Source organism: Nothoprocta perdicaria, unplaced genomic scaffold (genome assembly GCF_003342845.1).
Source record: "Nothoprocta perdicaria isolate Ctin4 unplaced genomic scaffold, notPer1 scaffold_71, whole genome shotgun sequence".
Classification (NCBI taxonomy): Eukaryota; Metazoa; Chordata; class Aves; order Tinamiformes; family Tinamidae; genus Nothoprocta; species Nothoprocta perdicaria.
The window spans coordinates 1758281-1781249 of NW_020455988.1; the positions used below are offsets into that span (position 1 = coordinate 1758281).

At 43.3% G+C, this 22969-nt stretch overlaps 1 protein-coding gene across 1 annotated transcript in view; it reads left to right on the top strand.

Annotated features, from left to right (window-relative positions):
- Positions 1-1484: 1484 nt before the first annotated feature.
- The window catches only part of DKK2 (dickkopf WNT signaling pathway inhibitor 2), a 32059-nt gene continuing 10574 nt past the window's right edge, over positions 1485-22969 (top strand). The window contains exon 1 of the mRNA XM_026050875.1: positions 1485-1742. Within this exon, the coding sequence (XP_025906660.1) occupies positions 1485-1742 (258 nt within the window). The remainder of the gene's footprint in view (positions 1743-22969) is intronic.

Here is a 22969-nt window from a genome sequence, read left to right on the forward strand (position 1 = left end):
TTTGCAGAGATATGAACTAAAGCTGCAGGAGGAGCAGTGCATCAGAAGAGTGTGAAAACCAGGGAATTCCCATTGCTGTTCCCAGGTATGTGCTTGCTCATGCATATAAATGTATGTGTTAGCAACACAGCTGCCCCCTCCCTCGTTTTTGTCCCCACTTCTCTGTCATTTCCCTGGGGAAAGCGAAAGGCTGTCACTCCTTCCCTGCACCAGTAGGCACTTGCACAGGTATCAGGAGAAAGCCAAGAGAGGGCTGTACTCAACCCCATGAGTTCTGCACCCCATAGCAGCTTTGAGATGTCCTGTATTTAGGGTTACTGAGCAGCACCTTTAGAGGCTGGACRTATTTAAGCATTGGAGTTTATGGGTTCAGGTATAAGATGTTGTGGGAGTTGTGCACCATCCTCGCACTTTGCYGTGTTACAGGCCTGGCATATTCTGAATCTCCCAGTGCTTATGGAAGCTGTTATGATTTGCTGGGAGCTTTACTGGGCCAGGGGAGCCTGTGCAGCAATGGGACACGAGCCCCTTGGGCAAGCTGTGACCGCCTCCAGACAGGACAGCCCAGCGAGCTCCACATGCGCCCAGCAGCACCACCCTCTGCGCAGCAAGCGAGAGGGACCCTGGCATGGTGGGCGCACCACAGAGGGATGGAGAAGGTGAGCACYGTTTGCAGTGGGTCCATGTGGGAGGCTATAAAGCACCAGGGGCAGTGGAACCTGGAGCAGCCAGAACCTGACGTGTGCCTGTCTGTCGCGTGGAGGGCACGCGAGCAGGAAGCCAGTTGGGGTCTGTCCACTGCCTGATGAGCCGGAGCGCGTGCCCAGCCTCGGGGCTTGCGCTGCCTCGCCGCTGCTGCCGGATGCCCCTCGCCCAGCGCCAGCCAGCCCGGAGGAGGAGGGGACGGGGCGCTCTCACTGGCTGCAGAGGCTGAGGCAAAAGAGAGAAAAAGGAGGAGGGGAATAAAAAGTAAAGGGTGGGGGGAGAGAGAGAGAGAGGGAGCGAAAGAAAACTAAGCCCAGCTTTTGCCGGTGCTCCTTGGATTGGATCTGGTTTGAGTTTCCTCTCTGCTGGCTTGYGCAGTGTTTGAGGAGTAGGGGGAAGTAACGAGCTCGTTCTTCATCTGAAGCTTAAGCGAGCGTGCTGGGTGACGGAGCTGGTGGGGAGCTGCCCCGGGAGCAGTTGCCTCCTAGCTTGTTGCTCTCACTAAAGCATTTCCTGGACTTCTCAAGAACCCAGAGGAAAAAGCCATCACTGCACAGACCCGATAGTTGCTCAGTGCAGGCTTGACATCTTTTTTTTTCCTGGGGCATTTTTTTTCCTTCAGTCTCTCTGAGCAGCAGTTCCCTGAGTGTGCGGCATTGAAAACCATTGCTTTATTAACAGCTCTGGGAGATACTTTTTTTTTTTTTAATTTTTTTGTACTCTTTTGTTTTCTTTGCCTTAAAAAAGAAAAAACTATAATCCTTTTGGGGGGAGGGGAGATGATCCTGCTGATGTGGAATAAGTGCTCCTGCTGTCTCCTCTTACTAGCCGCGGTCCTGATCGTGGAGAGCTCCCAGCTAGACAGCTCCAGCTCCAAGGTGAACTCCATCAAGTCCACCCTGATGGGGGAGGCTCCAACTCAGGCAACCAACAGATCTGCAGGCATCCACCAGGGACTAACGCTTGCTAGCAGTAAGAAGGGCAAAATGCTAGAGCAGATGGGAAAGCCTCCAAAGCACTATCACCGGCAAGGAGAGGTAGGACATCGCCAAACTGCATGAGTGTCTGTCCCTCTCTCGGTATGAGCGTTGATTGTTGGTCCCCTTCTGTTCTGTTCTCTTTCAAAGATTTCCGTATTAAATGAATTGACTTCATTAGGGTTGTCTGGAACAGTATCATGTTAAAATAGAAATTGAGGTGGGTGTGTGGAAGAAAGAAGGTTTTAAACCTTGTGTTTTTCCCTTTAGAATTGATAATTGGTAAAAGAAATAGGAATTAGAGAGCTTTTGCAGCTCTCCTTGGAATCCTTCAAAAGATTACTGGTAATAAATTGCATGTTAACTCTTCAGATAGTAAGTTGAATTTGAATAGGCAAAGGAAATTTGAGTCTAGAATGGAAACTGTGTTTCCAGTGGTGAAATGAGTTTGCTTTTAGAAATCATACTTAGAAAGCTGATCTATGCTATCTTCCTCTCTGAAAGGGTAATGGGGAGAGTGAAAAGGCATGCTGTCCTGGTAGTATAGTTCRGGGCATTTTTATCTGCTAAATATGACAGAAAATAAATTCCAGGTTTCTTACCTGGTRTATGCACTTGCAGTTGTGGAAGTTTTGCTTGGTCATGTCCACTTGCGATAAGCAGAGAAGCAGTCTTCAATATGTGGGAAGAAAGTTGAAGTGGAAGTAAAAAAGATAAGGTTATAGAAATTGTATGGAAAAAGGMCCCTAACTTACTTGTGAATTATGTYGCTTTCTTTCCCTTATACTCTGCCTGGATTCTTGGGGGTCTGCAGAAAATGAGCTCCTTTAAATGCCTTTGTAAAAAACTATAAACCAGTATTTTAAGGCATCAGTCTTTTACTTCCCTCTCAAATCTCAGCTTGGATGGTGTGAATGCTATGTGCTTTGGTGCTGAAAGAGCTATATTCTGACTTCTTCAGATAATATAGATTCTATACTACGGAGCATTATTAGTACTTCCAAATACAGCTGCTTTTCGTAAACAACAGACACTGTAGCAGCAAGGGAACTGCCAACATTCAGCACTAAACTGTCCCCCTCAAAAAAAAATCCAAAACAAACAAAACCCCAAAAACTGCCTGCCCGAAGGCATCGCCTAGACTTTCCTTAAAGCAGCAAAGAAGCTGCAAATTCAAGCAATGCGCTGAACTCACTTAAGTGTTTCACATTAGCTTTATGGTAACTGGATATTATCATCTGGGGTTGTGTGCAGGCATAATAACCATGGTGCTACTTTGGGATTTTGCACGTGAGAAATTTGGTTTTAAACTCCAAGCTTTCTTTCCCTAGCCACTCAGTTCTTYTATAATTCATCCAAAATTTGGTCACCTCTCCTTACCTCTGAGCGAAGTTTAGTAACAGATGCTGTCGCAAAGTTTCATGCTTCTAAAGTACTGTGCTCCTTCCTAGTGCGTGTTGTAGTAATTACTACACCTTGAGGAAATACAGGGGCATAGAACATGTTTGCGTGTATTCTCCTTAGCTTGTCTTCTGCTTTCTGTAAACTTGCAAAGAGCGGAGCGCGGCACTGTCTTTTCCTGTGTGTTATCTCAGTCTCCTGACTCGTGCAGGTGCGTGTGGGTTCAGGCGCTGCCCAGCCCCAGGCCTGCTGCTCAGTATTTGTCCTGTGTGAGCTGTTCCCGCACCCTATGTATATTGCGTGGGTGCAGACCATGCTGAGATCGTTCTGTCGCGATGCGCCTGATTTCTTGGCCCTTGCAGTGCCTGTGGGATTTGCCACTTTCCTCTCAGCCCGGGCTGTGTGCAGCGCCTGCAGAGGTGCTCTGCAAGCGCAGGCGCGTGCATGGTGGCAGGRCTGTCACAGGCTTTGCAGCACCCCACTTGTAGTGCGGCTTGTAGCACAAGCTTGTGCACAGTTTCTTCCCACAGGTTCTTTTTGCTCTCCTTCCTCATGCAAACCTCCCCACTCCCATGGGAGAACCAGGGCACCGTGGAGTGGTCCTCACCTCCTGCTATGGCTGTGACTCCATCCTCCTTGTCGCTCAGCCTTGTGCAGATACAGCCTGTGAGGATGTATCCTGGGTGCAGCTTGGGGCGTCCATTTGAGGCAAGGCTGTTAGTTTTTTTTCCCTTTTACTACAGTTCTGCACTCAAAATTACTTCTTGGATGCTGCTGTATCGCTGGTGCAGCTCTAGCTGAAGGATTGGTAAGCCGCTCCATTTCTYAACAGTGGGGGTCACACCTCAAATAGCCAAGACTGACATTTTAACATTTTTTTTATGACTGTACTCTTATTAGATTAGTACTTGCTTGTTTAGGCAATAGGACACTGTGCTGAAGTCTTGCATGTTATTTGTGCTAAGAACAGAGCTACCTGCAGTGCTTTTACCAAAACAACCTTCTGCCTTAGTGCRATCTGAAAAATGGGAATACCTTTTATTTATTTATTTCATAATATTAAATACTAAGCTCAGTGTCCTATTTACAGATAGGAAATATTTTCATTAAGGTCTAAGGTATAGAAAGATAAGTGGAAATTAGAGGAATTTCCCCAAAAGTATAGAAAGGGCCATGACCTGACAGCTTGCTTGCTTACTGTGACTGGTAGACTAACACGCTTTCAGAATGGTTCCTAAATACATAAATTTAGTATTTTCAATTTCTAAGACTGGGAGCAGCCTGGAAACCTTTAATCAGCAGTAAATCACTAGAAACAGCGGTTGGTGGCTTATCTGGTGTGTTGATACATTTCAGCTGGTAGTTACGGCTCTTCTGCACAGAAACAGAAGATCCAGCGCTCCCTTCTCAGGCAGCTTTTCAGCTCAAAATAAAAACAAACAAATTTAAAAAAAAAAAAAAAAAAAAAAAAAAAAAAAAACAAAGCGAGCTGATCTGGCTTGCTGGAGGGACAGCCAGACAGCCAGGATAAATGTGAATTTGAGTAAGACTTACATTTTTATGTCTTTCTGAGGAATATTATTTATTTCTGTTCTTATTCCCTTTATTGCCTTGGATCAGCAGAGAATGAGCAGTCCTGATGTGCTAAATCGGGGAGATTGTAGCTGTGCTTTCGCCGTCACTCCCATTTTCCACCCTTTGTGAACTGTTAATATCTTGCTCTGCATCCCAAAGTTCCTACAGTGTTTCACAGCGGGGAGAAAAGTGTAGATGAATGGAGAGATGAGTTCCCCCTTCATCTTTAAGGGGCTGATTCTTCTTACATCGGCAACCAAAAGAAAACAGGAGGATCAGGCTTAGCTAACATTTGTAGCCCAATGCTCTCGGTGAAGTCGTACATCCTTTGAGGTGAAAACTGCTCAAAAATAAGACTATATGGTACATGCTCGACCATTGGTTAGTTCTATAGGCCTGCTGCCACCACTTTCCCGTAAAGTCTTGCTTTGGAGGAAGGGCCTTCAAGCAGCAGCTAATACCTCAGCTTCTTGAGGATCTTGCTACGGGTTTATTAGCTCTCCAGATAAACAGCATGAATAGAGTCATTTAAAAAAAAAAAAAAAAAAAAAAAAAAAAGCCAGATAAGCAGCGATGGTGAATTTTCTGTGTCAGCTACTGCTAGCACCATGTGGGGACAAGCTCTGCTTGGAGACTCAATGGGGAAGGGGAAATCCCTCATATTGTAGCTGTGATCAGAAATCTTAGCCCTTCCACTGATTCCTGTTGGCTTGCAGCACTTCTGACCACTTCACCACCTTTCTCATTTTCTTGCCTCTGAATTTTCATCCCCTCTCCCCTTCCTCAGTGCCAGGGTCAGCTCTCTCTTAATTGCCTTTAATGATCTGGTGGGTTGAGACATGTCAAAATATATATCCTTTCCCTAGTCCTGGCTAGACATCTTTCTCCTGGCTCTTTTCCCTTTGAGTCCTGTTCCTCTTTCTTTTTGCTACTGAGTAGCTGGTTAATCTGTGCTTTCCACTGGGACCATCCCTTCCACTTCCCCCCAGGCACCATGGGGAGGTAGCAGGGAGGAAGAAAAAAAGTGGGATGACCAGAAGAGAGGGAATTGGCATGACAGTGCCTGGATSGGGGAGAGAATCTGGGAGAAATTACAACACTGTAAAGTCACGGCAGGCAGGTATCAGCTAAGCTTTGGTGTTTCAAATGTATTTGTTTTATTTTTTAAAGGAGCCTTTTAAAATTCTGTTCCTTCTTCAGCTAGAAGGCTGAAGCCCATAGAAACCAAACTGAAAAAGCATTAATCCGAAGGGCTGGGCTGGTGCGGGTCAGCCGGGCAGCGCCACTGKGCACACGTTCCTTAGGCAGGATGTAGCTCTCCGCAAGGACTTGGGGAAAATGTGCTTGGGCGATGTTCCGTAGCAAGTAAAACAGCATGGTGTGGAGTAATTGACTGCAGTGCCCTGACAAGGGTACAATAATATGCACCAAAGACCCCAAAAATGTAACCACAGTATCTCCAATAGCTAGCAACCAAGACAGTATAAATTATTTCTCTATGGGATTAAAAGTAATTTAATTAAAATACCTCAAAAATATATCTAGCACCAGCATTTAAGTAAATAAAGGATGAAGCAGAACTGCCGAACTGGCAGAGGTCACTGGAGAAATGTGTTCCTTGCTCTTGTTGTTTGCTATGAGGAATGTGGGAGACACGCTGGTTTACTGGCAGCAGTCTTGCTAAATAGCTGAGTGGCCTCTCTCATGGTTGCAAAAATGRGATGCTGAGTATCATCGTCTTGCTTGGGGTGCCCTCTAATTGCAGCTATTGTTTGACTCCTTAATGCAGAGCAAGAGCTCCCATGAAATTACCAAGATTATTTCCTATTAATGTTGTTGCAAGAATGCCTAGAAAACTTGCAGGCTCTGATGTGCTGCTCGGGGAGAGCTAGTTTCTGCCTGGGAAGTCTGACAGCGGCGTCAAAAGCGAACACAAAGGATGGTGAAGCATGTTCCTGTCTTGCCCTCAGAAAAGGGCTCTGATTAACTCATTATGTGTGAGTAGCTGATGCTTTGCAGATGCACAGTATAGCACAGGTTTAATTTTGATTTTAATTATCTTGGCTCCAGATATATCTTGTAAGCACTWCATATCTCACAGTGTGGCAGTTAAGCCTCACTCCTTTCAGGGTTGTACTTAAAAATGCTTTACCCTAGGCATGTAGCTCAGGAGGATTTTTTTCTTTTCCTATTTTTCCTCTCCCAACTCCATCTTTCACAAGTTCCTTTGCTCTTTGGGTTTTGCGGATAATTCTTTGTTAAAAATCCTAATTTTTCAGTGCTGTGTTCTAGTACCTCTAAGTTGAAACCAGATTCCAAGAGCTTCACATCCATGCATGTGAAAAACCCTATAAAAGCCAAGAAGCTCAAAAGGTATTGTGTGCTTTTTGCTTTCAGCTGAATTCTGATTGCAAGAGTCTTTATTTTTATTGGACAACATAAATATTCATCTCTTCCTTGCACATTCTATCCTCTATTTAAAAAAAAAAAAAAAAAAAAAAAAAGTGTCCCTTGACTGCCACTTTCCCTCACTGCCATTTTTCCTACTTTTGTCTATTTCCATGTAAAATTCCATGGAAACAAAGCAATTTTCAAATTGCAATGTATTGTGAAAATGAGTTTGGGAAAATTTCAAGTTTATTGCAAAAATCTCTGCTCCAGACTGAGCTATGTAATGTTGTACATTACATGATACATGTATAGATGTATGTGATGTGTAGATGGACTGGAGTTGTCTGTGTGTTACAGCTTGGAGAAGTAGCCTGAATGGATGCCTGCAGAGATACTAAATGACCAAAAAACAGCAGTTTTCAGGTAAAAGAATTGGCTTGCTCATCTTGATTGCAGTTTTCTTGGGACTGACTTTTATTTCACAAGAAACTTGTGTCTACACAGGAACAGAAGCATTAATACAGAAATGAACGGGTGTAAATATGGAGTAGGAGCGTGTACTCCCAGGCAAAACAGTGTAGCTGTTCAGGACAGCCTGCAGAAATTCTACAGCTTGATCATCTGCTGCAAAGCAGCAAAGTCTTGGGCTGGGGGGAATCCTGTGTATGTATCACTGACAGAAATGCAACATGCTAAACCTAACCCAGCTATACTTATCTTATATCAGTATGTTTTCAAAAACTAGCAGAACAAATTAGACTGTGCCAAAAAAAAAAAAAAAAAAAGTTTTCACAGTGTTTTCCAGGGGCTGGGAAAGGTGGCACAGAAGTGTAAGAACTTATTCTTTTTGCAGGCCTTTACATGAGAGCTTGGTTTTGAAGATTACCAGTGGCACAAGTGAAGTGAGAGACAGAGAGAGTTCCCATCCCTGTCTAATGGGAAGCCATATGAGCAAACAAGCATGCAAATCATGATTTGGAGAGAATCACCACACGTTGCTATTTCCCTTTTCAGAGGTAGGGAGGACACGAGTTTTCCCTAATGGAGAAAGAAAGTGTTGCATATTGTGATTTGATAGCTACCTGTTGCCTTCCCTAGGAAATCGGAGCGCCCACGGTGAATAATATGGGGGGATGGATGGTGGTAAGACTGGAAGGAATGAGAGGAGCAGGCATTTCTCCTGCATTTGGCTCAGAGAGCAAGGGCAGCATCTGGCACGACTGGGGTGTTAGCTGGCACTAAATTCACAGATGTTTGGAGGCAAGCAGCCTGGCATCGTTACTCTTCTCTTTGGGGCAATCATTTTATTAGCTCTCTGGGATGGTGGAAGCCGTAAAATAAATGCAAAGACATTCTGGAACCCAGATGTTTCATGTGTTTAGCAGTGTGAGAGTTTTACCAGACTTGTCATTCTTAAATTCCTGTTCATCATTTGCTCAGGTAGTAGTAGAGATACCATGTAACTTACATAACCAGTCACGTGCCRTAACGAGTGAGAAGAACGTAACGTGATCCGCAAGATTGAGAACTGTTCCTGTAGGTCCTGGTTCCTGTGCACTGACAGCTCCAGGCCCAGTTCAACATGCAGTGATTCTAAGAAAGCCGTTCAGCCGACCCCAGTGGTGGGGGAGAGGTTGAGTGTCGGCCACCACAGCAYATGGAAGGGGCCAGGAAGGCCACGAGGTCGGCAGCCTTTCCCCAGACGTACACCGTGGGGGAGCGGGGCTGACGCTGCCTTGTGTGTTGGCAATGTGCTTGCTCAGGGGAAATGTCTAGTAAAAGTTGGGCTTCAACTTTGGTTGAGGGGCTAAACTGCTGAGCTTGATAAAATGGTTTTGTGCTCGAATAAATGCGGGGCTTTTAACATACTTTTCAGGAAGTGCCTGTAAACCTCAGGGCTTGGTTTGGGCCCTGTTGCTATCTTCCAGACTCCATCCCATGGCACAGAAAAGACATTTTAGCCAGAATCCTCCAGAAATTATTTTCCAAGGGGGTCCTGAAACAAATTACAACTGAACTTCAGTCTCAATTATTTTATATTCTTAGAGCACAAACAACCAAGTAAATCCTTGCATTGTAGCACTTTGGGGCCAGCATGAGAGATAAGGAAGGCATGGTCCCACCATTATTTTACAGGAGTGACAATATTTGTAGAGGAGATGGGAAGCAGGAATGAGGAATGAGAATTCCTAAATTGGGAATAAGAGCTTCTAATTTTTGGTACTGCATGGATTTAATATGTGCTAGATAGTGCAGAGTTTTGTAAGGATATCAGATATAGGAACTTGGTGTTTCTCAGCCTGTTTACTTGTCTATATATACATGAAAATATTAGTCAAATATTGCTAGACTTAAGCAGTAGAGACAGGAGTGAACCGTAAATGAAAAGACTTGTATCATTTTGCTGGTGCAAAAAGCACAAGAGTATGCTTTTGTCTTCAGGTTTCACTCAAGGTAGAGCAGAAACATTGGGCTGGAGAGGTGAAGGGGGAATGGTTTCCTGGCAGTTAGAAGAATGAATCTGAAAATCAAAGCTTCCTCTGCCTTTTTTTCTTGCTTGCCAACCTGGGAAGCATCTATTTGCCCCTCTGCTTGCCAAGGATTTTGTATGGCTTTATCAATAAATGTCTGCAGAATGCTTTAAGAGCCTTCCTGGGAAGAGGTGCCCAATGAGCAGATGGTCACTTGAAATGCAAGAGGGGGTTTTTGTTACTGGGGCATTTCCATGATTTCAGAGTTTAAATATCAGAGTGTAAAATTGTCACCTCGTAATCTCAAGGCAGGTTGATTTCCAGTGAGTTTAGCGGCACCACTTCCTTCCCTAGAGATGCTGCCTTTTCCATCCCACCTCTTGACCTTGGCTGTGGGTTTTATTTGGTTTATTCCAGCCACAAGGACGGTGCCTGTTCATAAACACTGTCCCCATATGCTGCCAGCAAACGACAGATAAGAGTCTCTGGCAGGCACACATGTGCGCAGCAGGTGTGATGGGAACTCCTGAACTGTTTATGAGCACACAAAGCCCCACGAACAAAGAGGGCAGAAAAGAATGTTGTCGTTTTCAGGAAAAATATGTTTTAAGGCCCTGTTAAAAATAAAGTCAAAAAGGAATAGCAAATGGGCTGCAGATCATCTGTTTAATAGGGATTAGCTCTGTGCAAATCCTTCATTCTTCTGAACAGACATSTACCAGAGGTGGACCAGATGAGCCAAGATACCATCCTGGACACAGGGGATCCRCTTTTGGAGGTAGCTCACCAAGACAACAGCCCAAAATCCACCTTCAGTGGCAACAAACAGACTAAGCGGAGGGTAGCATTGTCTTGACTGACAGAAAGGCTTTAGATGAGCAGAAGTGAGTACGTACATGGTGCAAACAGGTATGTAGTGCACTGTAGCCTGGCTTGTGGTGAAAGAGTCAGGTCTGATGGGTCAAGGCTGGGGAAAATGGCAGAAGAGGCTGCGTTCTGAAATGGCTGTGATGGTATTTTCAGTTAGTCAGGAAGAGCTTTTGGGTCTACTGAGGGGAATATCCTTAAGGGTGACAATTTAGCATCTACTGAAGTGATGTAACTTGCTTCCTTCCAGCACTGTTTCCCAGCAGATGCACCAAAAAAATGTAGCCACAGACACAAGCTTTCCCAGCCTAGAGGCGCTGCACTTGACTTCCTTACTCTGCAAAAGGTAAGGATTTGTTCGTCTTACCCAAGCGGTGAAGTGGACTTCTGCCTGGAGAACTATCTCAAAGGTTGCTTGCATGGATAGGACCTAAATACTCTGGAAAATTTCATCCCTGCTCTGAGTGGTTTCGGTGAGAATGCAAGGCTCTGCGTGCCCTTGTAGACTGAGGTCGTTGCCTTTTCCAAGCAGGAGGGAATTTCAGCTAAAAGAAAATGAGCAGGCTGAGGCTCCCTTGCTCTTGTCTTTCATCACCTGTGTCAAGTGATCAGAACTGGGTCATTGGGATAATTTGTTATTATTACATGAAAACTTAAATCAGAATAATTTATGTTATCCCTCAGTAACGATTTAATGATATGAATGATCTGTAACGTATCTGTATTTATTGAACCAGGTATAGCTCATCTGGTCCTTTTGTCCYGACTTCACTGTTCATCCAGAATAACCCTTTTCTTAAAACAATGTAATTTTCTGCAGTATAAAACTGGAGGAGGATGCAGAGATGTTGCAAGCTGAGCTGTAACGTTTCTCTTTAATGAGCCTCTTCCTGACCCACCCTATGTAAAGCAGTTGACACATCATGTGTTGCGCAGCTGGGGCGGCTGCACTGGCACATGCATCTGACACATGAACGTACTGACTCCGGCCTCTTGGAAGCACTGGACCCATGCTGTTCTCCAGAGATGTGTCTAAGTCATTTCCCAGATATCATGGCTATAGCAGTGGTAGGAGCAAAAGCTGAAGTGGAATTCCTTAATTCAAATTTAGCTGATTCTGTGAAAACAGATTGTGCAACAGAGACCAACACTGGGTTTCTGGAATTGATTTCCTCTTTCCCAGTTTGACCTCCACTGCTCTTTCTGGCTGCTGGTCAGCACTCAGGCCTGCATTCGTGGCCTCCCTGTTCATTTGTCTAGCAGGACTAAGCAGGACTTCTAAGATGCAGCCACTTAAGCATGAGTTTTACCTTTCAAGCAAAGGACAGGAGGGCTGGGTGAGATGCTGGCTAGAGGGGCTGGCAAGGGCCGTGTTCAGCAGTGCTGTGACAGCGGCGGCTTGAGCAGTGTGAGCAGATGGGCTGGCCTGTGGCCCTCATCGTGCGCTGTGGCTGGAAGTCCCTGTGTGGATGTAGATGTAGGGAATGTGGATGTAGGGAAAACTTTGACCATTTGTTAGTAAAATTTCACGCTGTTCTTTCTTTTGATCCTCTCCTGTCCTAAATGACCCCATCGGCAGGAAATTGATTTAAATGGTAGCTACTAGAAGACATTTTGTGAACATTTGCTTCTTCTCAAGTTTATTTTCACAGCATGTTTCACCTGAATATTTTCCAGAACAAAAAAAAACCTCAAACATTCGGCTGTCCTGATAACATGTGCTAGGCTTGGAGTTTTCTTCTTCCTTCTCAGACTCCCTCACAAAAGTCTTCTAATATTCAGCCTTAATCCTATTTATTGAGGTAACACTAATGTGTCAAAACAGCACTTTCTTATAAGACAACCAACAGCTCAAGATCAAACAAAGTTTGCCAGCATTTTTTGCAAACTACTTGCCACTGCTCTCCACATACTCAGGTAAGTGGAGCAACAGCTCAAGTGAAAAAACTCAAGATGATTTTTCTTAAAACTTCTTAAAACTTAAAATAGAGAGATTAATGTGTCATCYAGGGGATGATACATTTCAGGTTAATAACTGGTTCAAAGGCAGGAAAATAAGCAGCAGGAATAGATAGGCAGCTTTCACAACAGAGAGAAAGGGGCACAGATGCTTGTTTGACAGATACTCTTCTGCAACCAGTGGAAAACTGCCCAGGCACTTTGGCAAGATCCACTATGGCAGCTTCCCTGTTCTTAGGTATTATATCATTAATTCATTATTTTTGTCAGTATCATAAATAACCTAAAATAGCTGGTAACGTCCTTCTGTGAAGAAAGTTAAGCCTGTGATTCCCTGTAGGGCTTCCTTTGGTCTTGCTTGTCTCAGTGCATGTATGTAATCTGTAGTCAGTCAGGTGTTTAAGTAACTTATTGGACCGGCACACTGGCTCTGAGCTGGGAGGTGTGGATTTCTCTCTCTTTCACTGAAATTAGTGAAAACCTTCATGACCCTCAGCTCGAATTTGTTATGCRGAGAGACCTCAAGACTAAACGTTGAACTATTCCAAGGAGATCAGTGCAGCACATGGAAAACCTGACTGTAGAGAAAAGGAAATGGAAAAATGAGGCAACAAACAGAGAAGCTTAGGAGAGATTTACAAAATATGTAGCATGCATAAGTGTGTGTGTGGGGGGGTGACTTTTCAAAGTCTTGGCTACCACTTAGTTGTCTAAAAGTGATACCTCAAAAAGGGTTCAGATTTTGAACTCAATCATTAGTCAGAATGAAGGGGGTGGGGTTTCGGTGCTTTTATTTATTTATTTGTTACTTCCTGAGGTTGGTTTGTTAGGTTTTTTTTTGCTCAGGGGTATACTATTCTCTCCCAAATTGGTTTTACACATAAAGCTGAATACCTTTGTACACTATTCAGATTTCATAAGTACATCCTGCAGCTTTGTTGTGAATTGACTTAAATTTGCTGTTAGATGTTTTTCCAGTTAGATGAGCAGCCTGACTTTTCCAGTTGGGCTGCCTGCACTTCCCACAGGTTGCAGCCAGGAGGTCACTTGGAAACCACCCCAGCAATCTGGCTATCTAGATGTGTCCTTAGTCTTGTTGTAGGCGCTTAGTGTTTATGTTCTGGCCACGTATCAGTGCTCTCATGAGACTTGTTGGCAACAAAACTCACTGCATTTTAGTGACATTATTGCAGCCTGAATAGCAAACACATCAAGGATATGGGAATCTAGGGTGTGAAATGCTGAGGGGAATCCCTGCCTGCCCTGCAGGAAAGCAGAGTAAAGGCAGCCGGTGCAGCTGCAGGGAATGCAGCGAGGGACCAAATGCAGGCAGCAAGGCGGGCTGGAGAGCCCAAGGCTGGTTACTCCTGATGAGTATCTAGCGGGGCAGGAAGAAATAAGGAGGACTCAGAGGCGTCAGAAGGCCCCTGGTTGTGGAGGGGGAGTGCTGAGAAAGCCTCGGCTTTTGGGTTGGAGATGCAGTCAGTTTCTACGCCACTCGTCACTTGGGTGTTTAAAAAATGATCRAAAGAGTCGCCAGGACAGTGGTGGTGTGCTTCTACAAAATGGCCTATTTAAAAGCAGAGAATTGTTGCCAAATGGATTATAAAATTAGAGCGTTTATCTCCTTGTATAGTAACAGCTTGTGCATGGGGAAGTTTGCAAGCTSTTTCTAGACTGTACACTGTCAAGCTACTGTAAAGCCGTAGACATGTGTGATATAGTTATAAAAACATAGTTTTGTTCTTTGCATCCTGTCATTACAGTATTGCTATTATTGACAGAAATGAGATCTGTGTAGACTTCCATTTTTGGAGAATTTTGTGTGTGTGTTTGTGCAATAACATTTCTTAGCTTAGATATGGTACAAGGGAYTTAACAGACTTTTTTTAAAAAGACAGGATATTCAAGCAGTGCTGACTGAAGTGCCCAAGCAAAGTAGAGGAGAAAGAGAGGAGAATATCTTCCTGCAAAGATCCATGGATTTGAGCATGGAAATGCTTTTCTCCTGGGACAAACGCTTTTAGGAGCTCAAATATTTGAAGAATGTTAACACAGATGACCAACTATAGGAAACAGTATTTTTAGAGAAGGTACAGATGAAGTTAATACAGAATGGTGTTAAAGGTCATAAAGTTTAACAGAAAGTACTCTAGTTGAAAACGGTAYTTTTTGAATAAATATTCCTCTAAACTATTTTTTCTAACTTGCCTTGGAGATGCTTGGTTTTAAAAGATTCAAACCTAACATTTTCTACTTTTTGATCWCTTTTTTTGACAGAATATTATGGTTCCAGTATTCCTGGAAAAATTAGAACTTAATGCATTAGAATTCCTAAGAAACAGGAAAGATTTTTTTTAAAAAAAAAAGGAAATTGCAGAATTTAACTGGATCTAGTTCTATTTTTTTCTTGTTAATCAAAGAAAAAAATGTGTGATATTCAGTATTAGTGATTCTAAGCAGCAGCTTTTGTAATTTACTGCAGTTATGAAGGGTATTTGCTTTGTGGACCTGCATTTGCTCCTCTTGTATTCATTTTCTGCCCTTTTTGCATACCTCTCAGCTGAGAAGCAACCTTGGCATGGCTGGTTCTAGCTCCTCTGTCTCTCTGTGGTCCTATGTTGTTCACTTCAGGCGATCCTAAATGTGGAGAAGTCTAAGCTTGCAATTAGACTTCAGCTCAGCCCATCTGAGACCTTTGGAAGTGGGGCAGCAATTCCCAGTTGGCTGAGATGCTGAAGCTCARCTGAGCTGGCCTTGTGCTTGCTAGACCGCTGCACTTGCTGACCGGGTGCTTTTCGGCAGTAGGAATTGGGGAGTTCAGCAGTGTGTGGTGCCCCCCTACCAGAGATAAGCACTTTCCATCAACATTTTGAAGTGAGTAGAAATACAAATAAATAACCTAAGACTGAAAAGAGCCTATTTATCAAACATTGGTAAAGCAGCTCTCCAGTAAAAGCAAATGTTCGGCAAATGGTCTTTCATTTGAAAAATTGGTTCCAGATTTTTACAGGGAAGGGTGGAAGACCTATGTCAGATGTAGAACAGTGCAATTTGTTTACAAACTGTGTTGCTGCAAGGTGATATACAATGTTCTGCACACGGAAAAATGCAATCCATTCAAAAAGTAAACTGTTTCTTTGTCAGAGGATTGTTCAAATCGGGGCACCGTCAACTCTTTCCTTCATACATACTTGTATGTGTATATACAAGGTAGTGTCCCCAGGCTAGTTCAGGCCTGTGCAAGTCAGGACAGAGCCACTTGGCAACATATGGTTTTGAAATTGAAGCTTTCTTTGAAGGAAGATGGAGAAGCCATTACRTACTGACTGCTACAAAAATATCAAGCACAAAAGGAGAATTTCACAAAAGTCAGGTATTCCATTCCCTGCTTGTCTTTTGTCCTAATGTAACTGTTAGTGTAAGTGCACTGCTGTTGCCTGTACAGTCTCCTTCCGTGAGTCTCCTTCCATTTGCATCAGCCGTGGACTTGAACTCATTATTGTAAAGCCTGGTATTTTATTCCAGCACAAAGGAAAAGGATGCATACACAGCATTCCTTTCCATTTGTTAAAACAAGCCTAAAGGACAACRATCCCGTTAAAAAGCAGTGGTCTCTCTGCCATCTCTCCAAGCCGCTCTGTATATTTGAAAGCTAAGTATCTTAAGTATTTTTTTTAACTAAAAATAAAAATCAGTGTAAACCATATTGCCTTTGAAAGCCTAACTGTCCCTGAAAGGTACTGATTTTGTACCCCTGTGTAAGTTCTCTGAATTTAAAGGAATAGCTGATTAATAACACATATACTAAAACACTCTTAAACTGCAGCAAGACAATATTTGTAAGTCTATAGAATTTATTAAGAGCTAGATCTGTTATCTTTGTGCTCTGGTCTAAGTTGAATTTATGTTGTAATCGACTATGTTGCTCATAGACTTAGCAAATGATCAGTCAGACTGTGAAAAATGATTTACAAAACATGATGAAAGCATTTCTAGCTGTAAAAATAATTTAAGTATTATAGATAGAGAACAAATAATTCTGGTGATGGCACAATAAGGAGTGTATATATGATTTTTTTTTTACTGCAGTAACTTGCCTTATTTTGCAACCGCATTTTATTTATTTATTTTAATTTACCTTAGAACTACAGTTATACATATGTGCACACGTACCTTCACTAATGTAATTGTGGTAGGTGGATTAAATAAGGATAGTTATAATTTAGTTTCTGTTTTCTTGCCCCTAGTCTTTGAATTTCTTTGCTTTTGCAATTTCAAGCACCAGGAAAAAGGAAAAATTTCATAAAAGAGCACATTCTTAAGAAGTTTGATAAATGCACTAAATACTCAATTCCTGGTGGGAGGCGGGGGGAGTGAACACAAGGACACCAAACAAGTCTCCCTCACCTGCCTGTAAGTATTTATCATGGCACATGTGATGCAGCCTAGGGATCGAGGATCCCAGCCAGATCTCAACAACCATTTTTGTCAAGCTGCCCAGTCAGTGTGTGTTGTCCTTGCTGTATCCCTCAGCTTTGGGGCCACATTGTTTACTATGATGGCTGTAATGCTGGCTTGCTTTGCCCACAGCTGCCTAGCTGGGGCTTGCACATAGAATACGAGACCACGCTGGACCGTGGAATTGGTGCTTACGCAGAATTTGTTCCAATCATCTTCCTGCTTGGTAAGGTTAAGGATGGGATTGATAAAACACAGAAATGTCCAGTTAATCGTGCAGTGTTGTGCCCTACAGAGTGAATCTATTTGTGCAGTGTGACATAAGGTATTTTAAAATTAAACCAAGGAAATAGTAATCTATGTAATTGTTTTTGTGGTACTGAGAAAAGTATAAATCAGTTTAAATGATTTATTTATTTATTTTAAATATTGTTCTAGGAGAATCTAAATCATGTATTTTATTCACAGCAACGTGAATGTGACAGCCTTCAATACTAAGCAAGAGAGGTTTATCGTGCATATGGTACCTATTTGAATTTTTTAAATGTCTAATTTCTGCTGTGGAARTGGAGGCCAGCTTGAGTTATTTATTGTGGAATGCAGGAGGAAATCACGACCCTTTACAGGGACACTTCAGAATCCCTGCACCATTCAGCCAGTTTTCTCCTGTCACACCTACTTAAATTTTCAAAAAGAAACTTTAATGTATTGAGTGTGCTCTGGATCATACTCGTTCCTCAGCGCTTATGACAGCTTTCAGAGATTGCTGGTGGCTCCCAGTAGATTGTAATTCTAGAAACAGGAGCCTGATGCTAAGCATCACCACCTGTTCTCCATTATTTTCCTTCAGAAGAAAACAATGCAGGGATAAGATTACATACTAATGGAACYCATTTTTACTAAATAGGTACATTTGGTCATATGTAATTTGGTGCACCATAAAAGGGGAGGGGGAAAAAAAAAAAAGAAATAAAAAGAAAATAGTAAGCTGTTTTCAAAAGCAAATAAAATTTAAATGAAGAGTTTCCTAACTATGTTAACTAAACCCAATTCTTCCATGGCAGGTATACCAATATGCAGCATGTAAGTAAATGCAGATCCCTTGTTGGAATAACAGTGTTCTAAATTTGATTTGTTGACATATCCTAAAAGACTCTGGACCTCATTCAGGTCTTTGTAAATCCACTGCAGGGCTAGATTTGAACCTCTGTGGTGTTTTTGCGGGAAGTGCTATTGTTTGCTTTGCTTAGAAAAATGCAGGTCTTGTCTGCAGCAGGTTTTGCTGCTGCTTCTCAATAGAACTTGTAAGTATAATTATATTTGTAAATCATATATTTATGTTATATTTTGTTATTATTTTTCACACACCAGTACTATCCCATTATATCCTTGCTCTTGCGTGCATATATCTAAATAARCAAAGGAATTTGAAAAAATGTTATCATTGGTAGATATGTGCATAGGTTTCAAGGCRTGTGTGCAGAGGTTATGCTTTTCAAGCACGAGAGCACGCATGTCATCTTCTCTTGAAATACCAGGCATGGTAACGTCCATACAGCATCTGTGCAAGGTAGCTCGACTCATGCTGAGAAAGTGTCCCTGGAGGCTGGCAGTCCTGTGTATGGATACAGACCAGTCACCAGTGAGGGACCAGAAGCTGAGCTGGTCCTCACCTTTTCTTCTTGTTGTCATCGTTGTTGCTGTTCCTTTTGCTGATATTTCCAGAGCTGTTTGGGGGGGAGGGGGGAGCATTACAGCATTATTATTATTCCTGCTTGTGCTGCTTGTTTCCTCTGCATTGAAAGTCCTTCTCAACTACTTTCTATAGTAGAGTTTCTCACAAACTCTTAGGTTAGGGTTTAACCTCCTTAACAAAGTTTTTGGTGTGTTTACTTTTGTTTTGAAACAACACAAATATGAATTCCCTGAACCTTGAAAACAAGACTTCTCATAAGAGTTGGATCACTGCCTTTCTTGCATGCAGTAATGGTTTTTAGTTTCTTTTTATGGTCACGAGTATGTCTAATGACTTAAATTTGTATAAATTTAGTTAAACTACAGAAGCAGATTGTTTAAGCTTTGGAAGGGCTTCATTTTGGATGTGTAAGGTGGGCTGTTTCACRCTATGACTTGCGTCTGTGAGAATGAATGGATGTGGTGTCTCAAAATGACTGATGAATGCTTGAGATTGTCCCCTGCACCAAACAGTTTCTATCATTTTTTCAACAATTTCTGAGAGTAGCCGTGAAATAACTTGAAATGAATGTTTCCAACTAATTTGGAAGTTAACATTTCATAATATTTTTATGCTGTGATATATTCATGATCTGCTCTGTGTATTTTTACTTACATGATAAATCTCTGATGGGTAAATCCATTACAAATCTGGTGAAGTCACAGGTTTATGTGTCACTATAAGGCTTGCTCACACTAGGGAGAGATGGAAAGATCCTGTCTTGTAGCCTTTTGATTTCCTAAATAAACTAAATCTTTTGTTCCAGTTTCGGCCAGGAAAGCCCATTTGGTGGCCAGCCACAAAATCTCCGTTAATTTGCATCGTTTTTTCACCCTTGCAGAGCAGGTAAGAGCAGCACTGGCCAGAACATGTAGTGTGAGCTTTCTTGCAGAGTGGGGTGATGGTTTTGAAGAGGGAAAGAATGGTGCAGCTCACTGGGCAGGGGCTGGGAAAAATTGCTTCTACCGTGAAAGTTTTAGATGGCTTTAGCATAGCCAAGCTGTTTAATCTCTTCTACCTTGGGGCTTTCATGGTTTGTTTTAATTTTTTCTTTTGTTTAAAAACTCCCCTAAAACCACACACAATCTTTTCTGCCCTTGTTTGGTCTTGCTTACGTAGACTCTACAACAGAAGTAGTGCTTGTGCAGTGTTACAGGCAGACACAACACCTGGGCACTGCCTCAGCGCATGGCAATAGTGCCAGCAGCAGCCATTCAGGGAGGGCTGGACTGTTGTGCTTGTCGTCCTCTGAGGCACCTAAATGTGAACAGTTCTTGCTGAGTCCCCTGCAGTCCCCTGGAGAATCTAAGAGACACAGATTGTCAGTTGTCAGAAGGTAGGGCCCCGTTAYTGCCATTCCTGTTTGTTTGGCTTTCGTAATGAGCGTCAGGTGTACGTGGCAGTTCCCTTTGCGATACGGCTGTGTGAAGTGAGAACTGCAATTGGATTGCTGCGTCTGGCTTAGTTTCAGAAGGGCAAATACAGTAAYGGGGTAGATGAATGAGCCACCCACTGTAAAACGTGGGTGACCGGTATAAGGAGAAAACAAATCCTTAATGGATATTTATTCCAAAGGCTGTTACAAAGAAATGGCTCTAAGACTGATGTTCTGCCAAGCACAGAGGATTAAACTCTTTAATGACTTACATTGATTAATGTCCAAGACATCCAGGAATGAGGAATATATTCTGTTAATCCACATAAAGAATATTATTTTTCAAGCAAGGACAGAGTGCTTGTAAGCACAGGGCCAGAGTATATCTTGAAATGTAGCAGGAAAGAGGATAATACAAGTCTCAGCTGCAGAATCAGCTTATTGTAGGGATGGGGAACAGAGTTGCAGCTTGCAGCTAATTCTGCGTTAACTGCCAGAATCCTAGGTAATTGTATGCTGACAGCTACTCGGATGGGATAATGTTCTTTTTGGCTTCGTCTAGAAACCGCATAGGGTTAGTTCTGTCTCTCTGGACATTTTTCTATTTTTGTACTTTACATATCAAGAGATGACGGTCACATTTTTTCTCTAGGTGGAGGACCTGGCTCTGGCTTAGGGTGTGGGTGGTTTTTTTTTTTTTTTTTTTTTTTTTTTAATTTTTTTTCCCCTCCTTCTTTCTCTTATTTCTATTAGAAATAAGCAGTTTGGGGGAAACTTGTCCCGTCCCCACGGACCCCGTTGGTCTCTCCTGAGCAGCGCGGAAAGGGGCCCGCGAGGTGAGAGGAGGGTGCAGCTGGAGTGCGAGCTCTGCTCTGGGGAGAGACGGTCCCTTGTGGCCCTTGCAGACTGGAGCAGGCCGAAACATCAGCCTGACGCCACCCTCTCCTCTCCTCGCCTCCTGGACCGCATGTGCTCCGCGCGCTGAGAATTGGGGTCTGGGTTTGTTTGAATTAATAGAGAAGTCATTATGCTATGTAAATATGTGAGTGTTCATCTGGTTTTACTCACAAGTTATTCTTGCGTCGCTGTGTTGTTCATGTTTTCTTGTTTGTGCAAAATTAGCTAGGAACGTTTTAAAAGGAAAACGGGTAAGCAGTGTTGAAACCTTGATTGCTGGGCTGTTTACCACAGGGCCAAGCTGGGTAGGCAGCTCCACTTGGTCATATAATAAGGGCATGCTGATTTCTTAATGGCACAGTTAGGGTCCCTTCCCTTTCTGTCATCTTCAGCCTCCTTCAAGAAAAGCGTGATAATTTTTCATAATAGCCTTGTGTTTAAAATGTTGCTTTTACTGTCACTGAGGGATGAGCTGAGCAGAGAGCAGTGACTTGCCCTCTGCAGAGGCTGCTTGTGCCCTCCTGGGGCTGCCAAGCCATTGCCCTGGGACAGTTGCTTTCACAGGTGGCCCTGCGAGGTGTGAGTACTGTGTGCTTCYCATGCTAGCAGATCTCCTTTCTTTCTTAATATTTTTATTTTGGCACCCAGGAGCATCCTTGCCCGGGGCTCTGAATTCTGTGGTTCACACAAGCGGGTGCCAGGGCTGCTCGCACGTTCAGATAGCGGAGCCACACGGACCCATCGCTGCTGTGCGACTGCAGCTCTCCACAGGTGCTCCAGAGCTCGAGACTGGGGTCTTGGCCCTTGTGCTTTGCCAGCCACGTGGCGTTTGCACCCGTTGGGTTGTGGAGACCACCGCGTAAGCAAGGAGGAGAGGAGGGTGGGCATTTTGAATCGGGAGTGACAGTGGTGGTTTCTGATGTGTGGAAGAGAGCTGGGGATTGAAGGTGGCCTCTACCCAGGTGCTCCTGCAGAAAGGGCCCCCAGGGAGCTCCGCGGCAGGGCTGACACTGGGTGACAAGGTGAGATGGCAGCCSGCCGGCTGCTGAGGTGGAGTGCGGGTCATGCTGCTCACACGCTGCATCTGGCTGTCTCCAGCTGACATTAATTCCAATTTTCAGGGCTATCCTTCAGAAGATGAGTGCCAGGGCGTCATTTGAAATGCTGTGCCATTTCAAACTGCATTTTGAAAAAAGATGCCTTGTAGGCTTCAAGGCAAAGTGTATTCTGTGAGGAATAGCAGGGAGTCCTTTCCAGAGYGAGGACTGCAAGCGCTGCACAAATTTTTATAACTTGGAAGTGATCTCCATGTGTGAAATCCAGGCGCTGTTGCAGGGAGCTAAGGGAGCTTTTTGCAGAGCCTTCAGCAGGTTGGAATTTCACCCAGCTGCTTTGCTTTCTCTGGATTTTATGAATGCTCAAAAGCAAAGGAGAATCACGACGTTGGTAGCCATGTTACAGAAGGTAAAGCAGTCATCTGTCTTGCTGAAGGCACCCTTGCAGGCAGTGCTCCCAATAAAAGCTCCATACTGGAAATGCATCATGATTTGGGGATGTTTGCACCCAGGTGTTAGCTCAGTGACTTATTGCCAGTTCCCAGGAATGTTATTAAACTCCCAGCCACAATGTGTGAGAATCTACCTGTGTTTTCGTGCTTGGGGCTTTGTGTACCATAGGATCTGCCAGTTGTTTCCATCTGATAATATCTTAGATGAATAAAAAAGACATACTTCTAGAGTTAATACATCCAGAGGGAAAACTGTTTTTGGCAACCCACTGTTCAGCTATAGCAGTAAACATGCTGATCAAAAAGCCAGAAGGATCTTACTCTGGAGCACATGATAAATAGCCAATTAGAGGCAAAACTGAAAAGCCAAACCATCAGAAAAGGGGTGGGGAAAAGGCACACATAAAAGCACAAAAGCAGCCTGCTGAAAAGGCTGGACATGGAACAAAGTACGTGTTAACAAACCTTTATTCTTTGAGCAGTCTTTGGTGACGCATTCAAAAATGACATAAAATTGAGACCTAGAGGCTTCCTGTCATATTGATTTAGTGCTACATTGTTGGCTTCTGAGATTACCTAACGCCATTTCGATGCTCTCTGTTGTAATGCTGCTGCTGATAGATCACCAGGCAACAGGAGTCACATGTG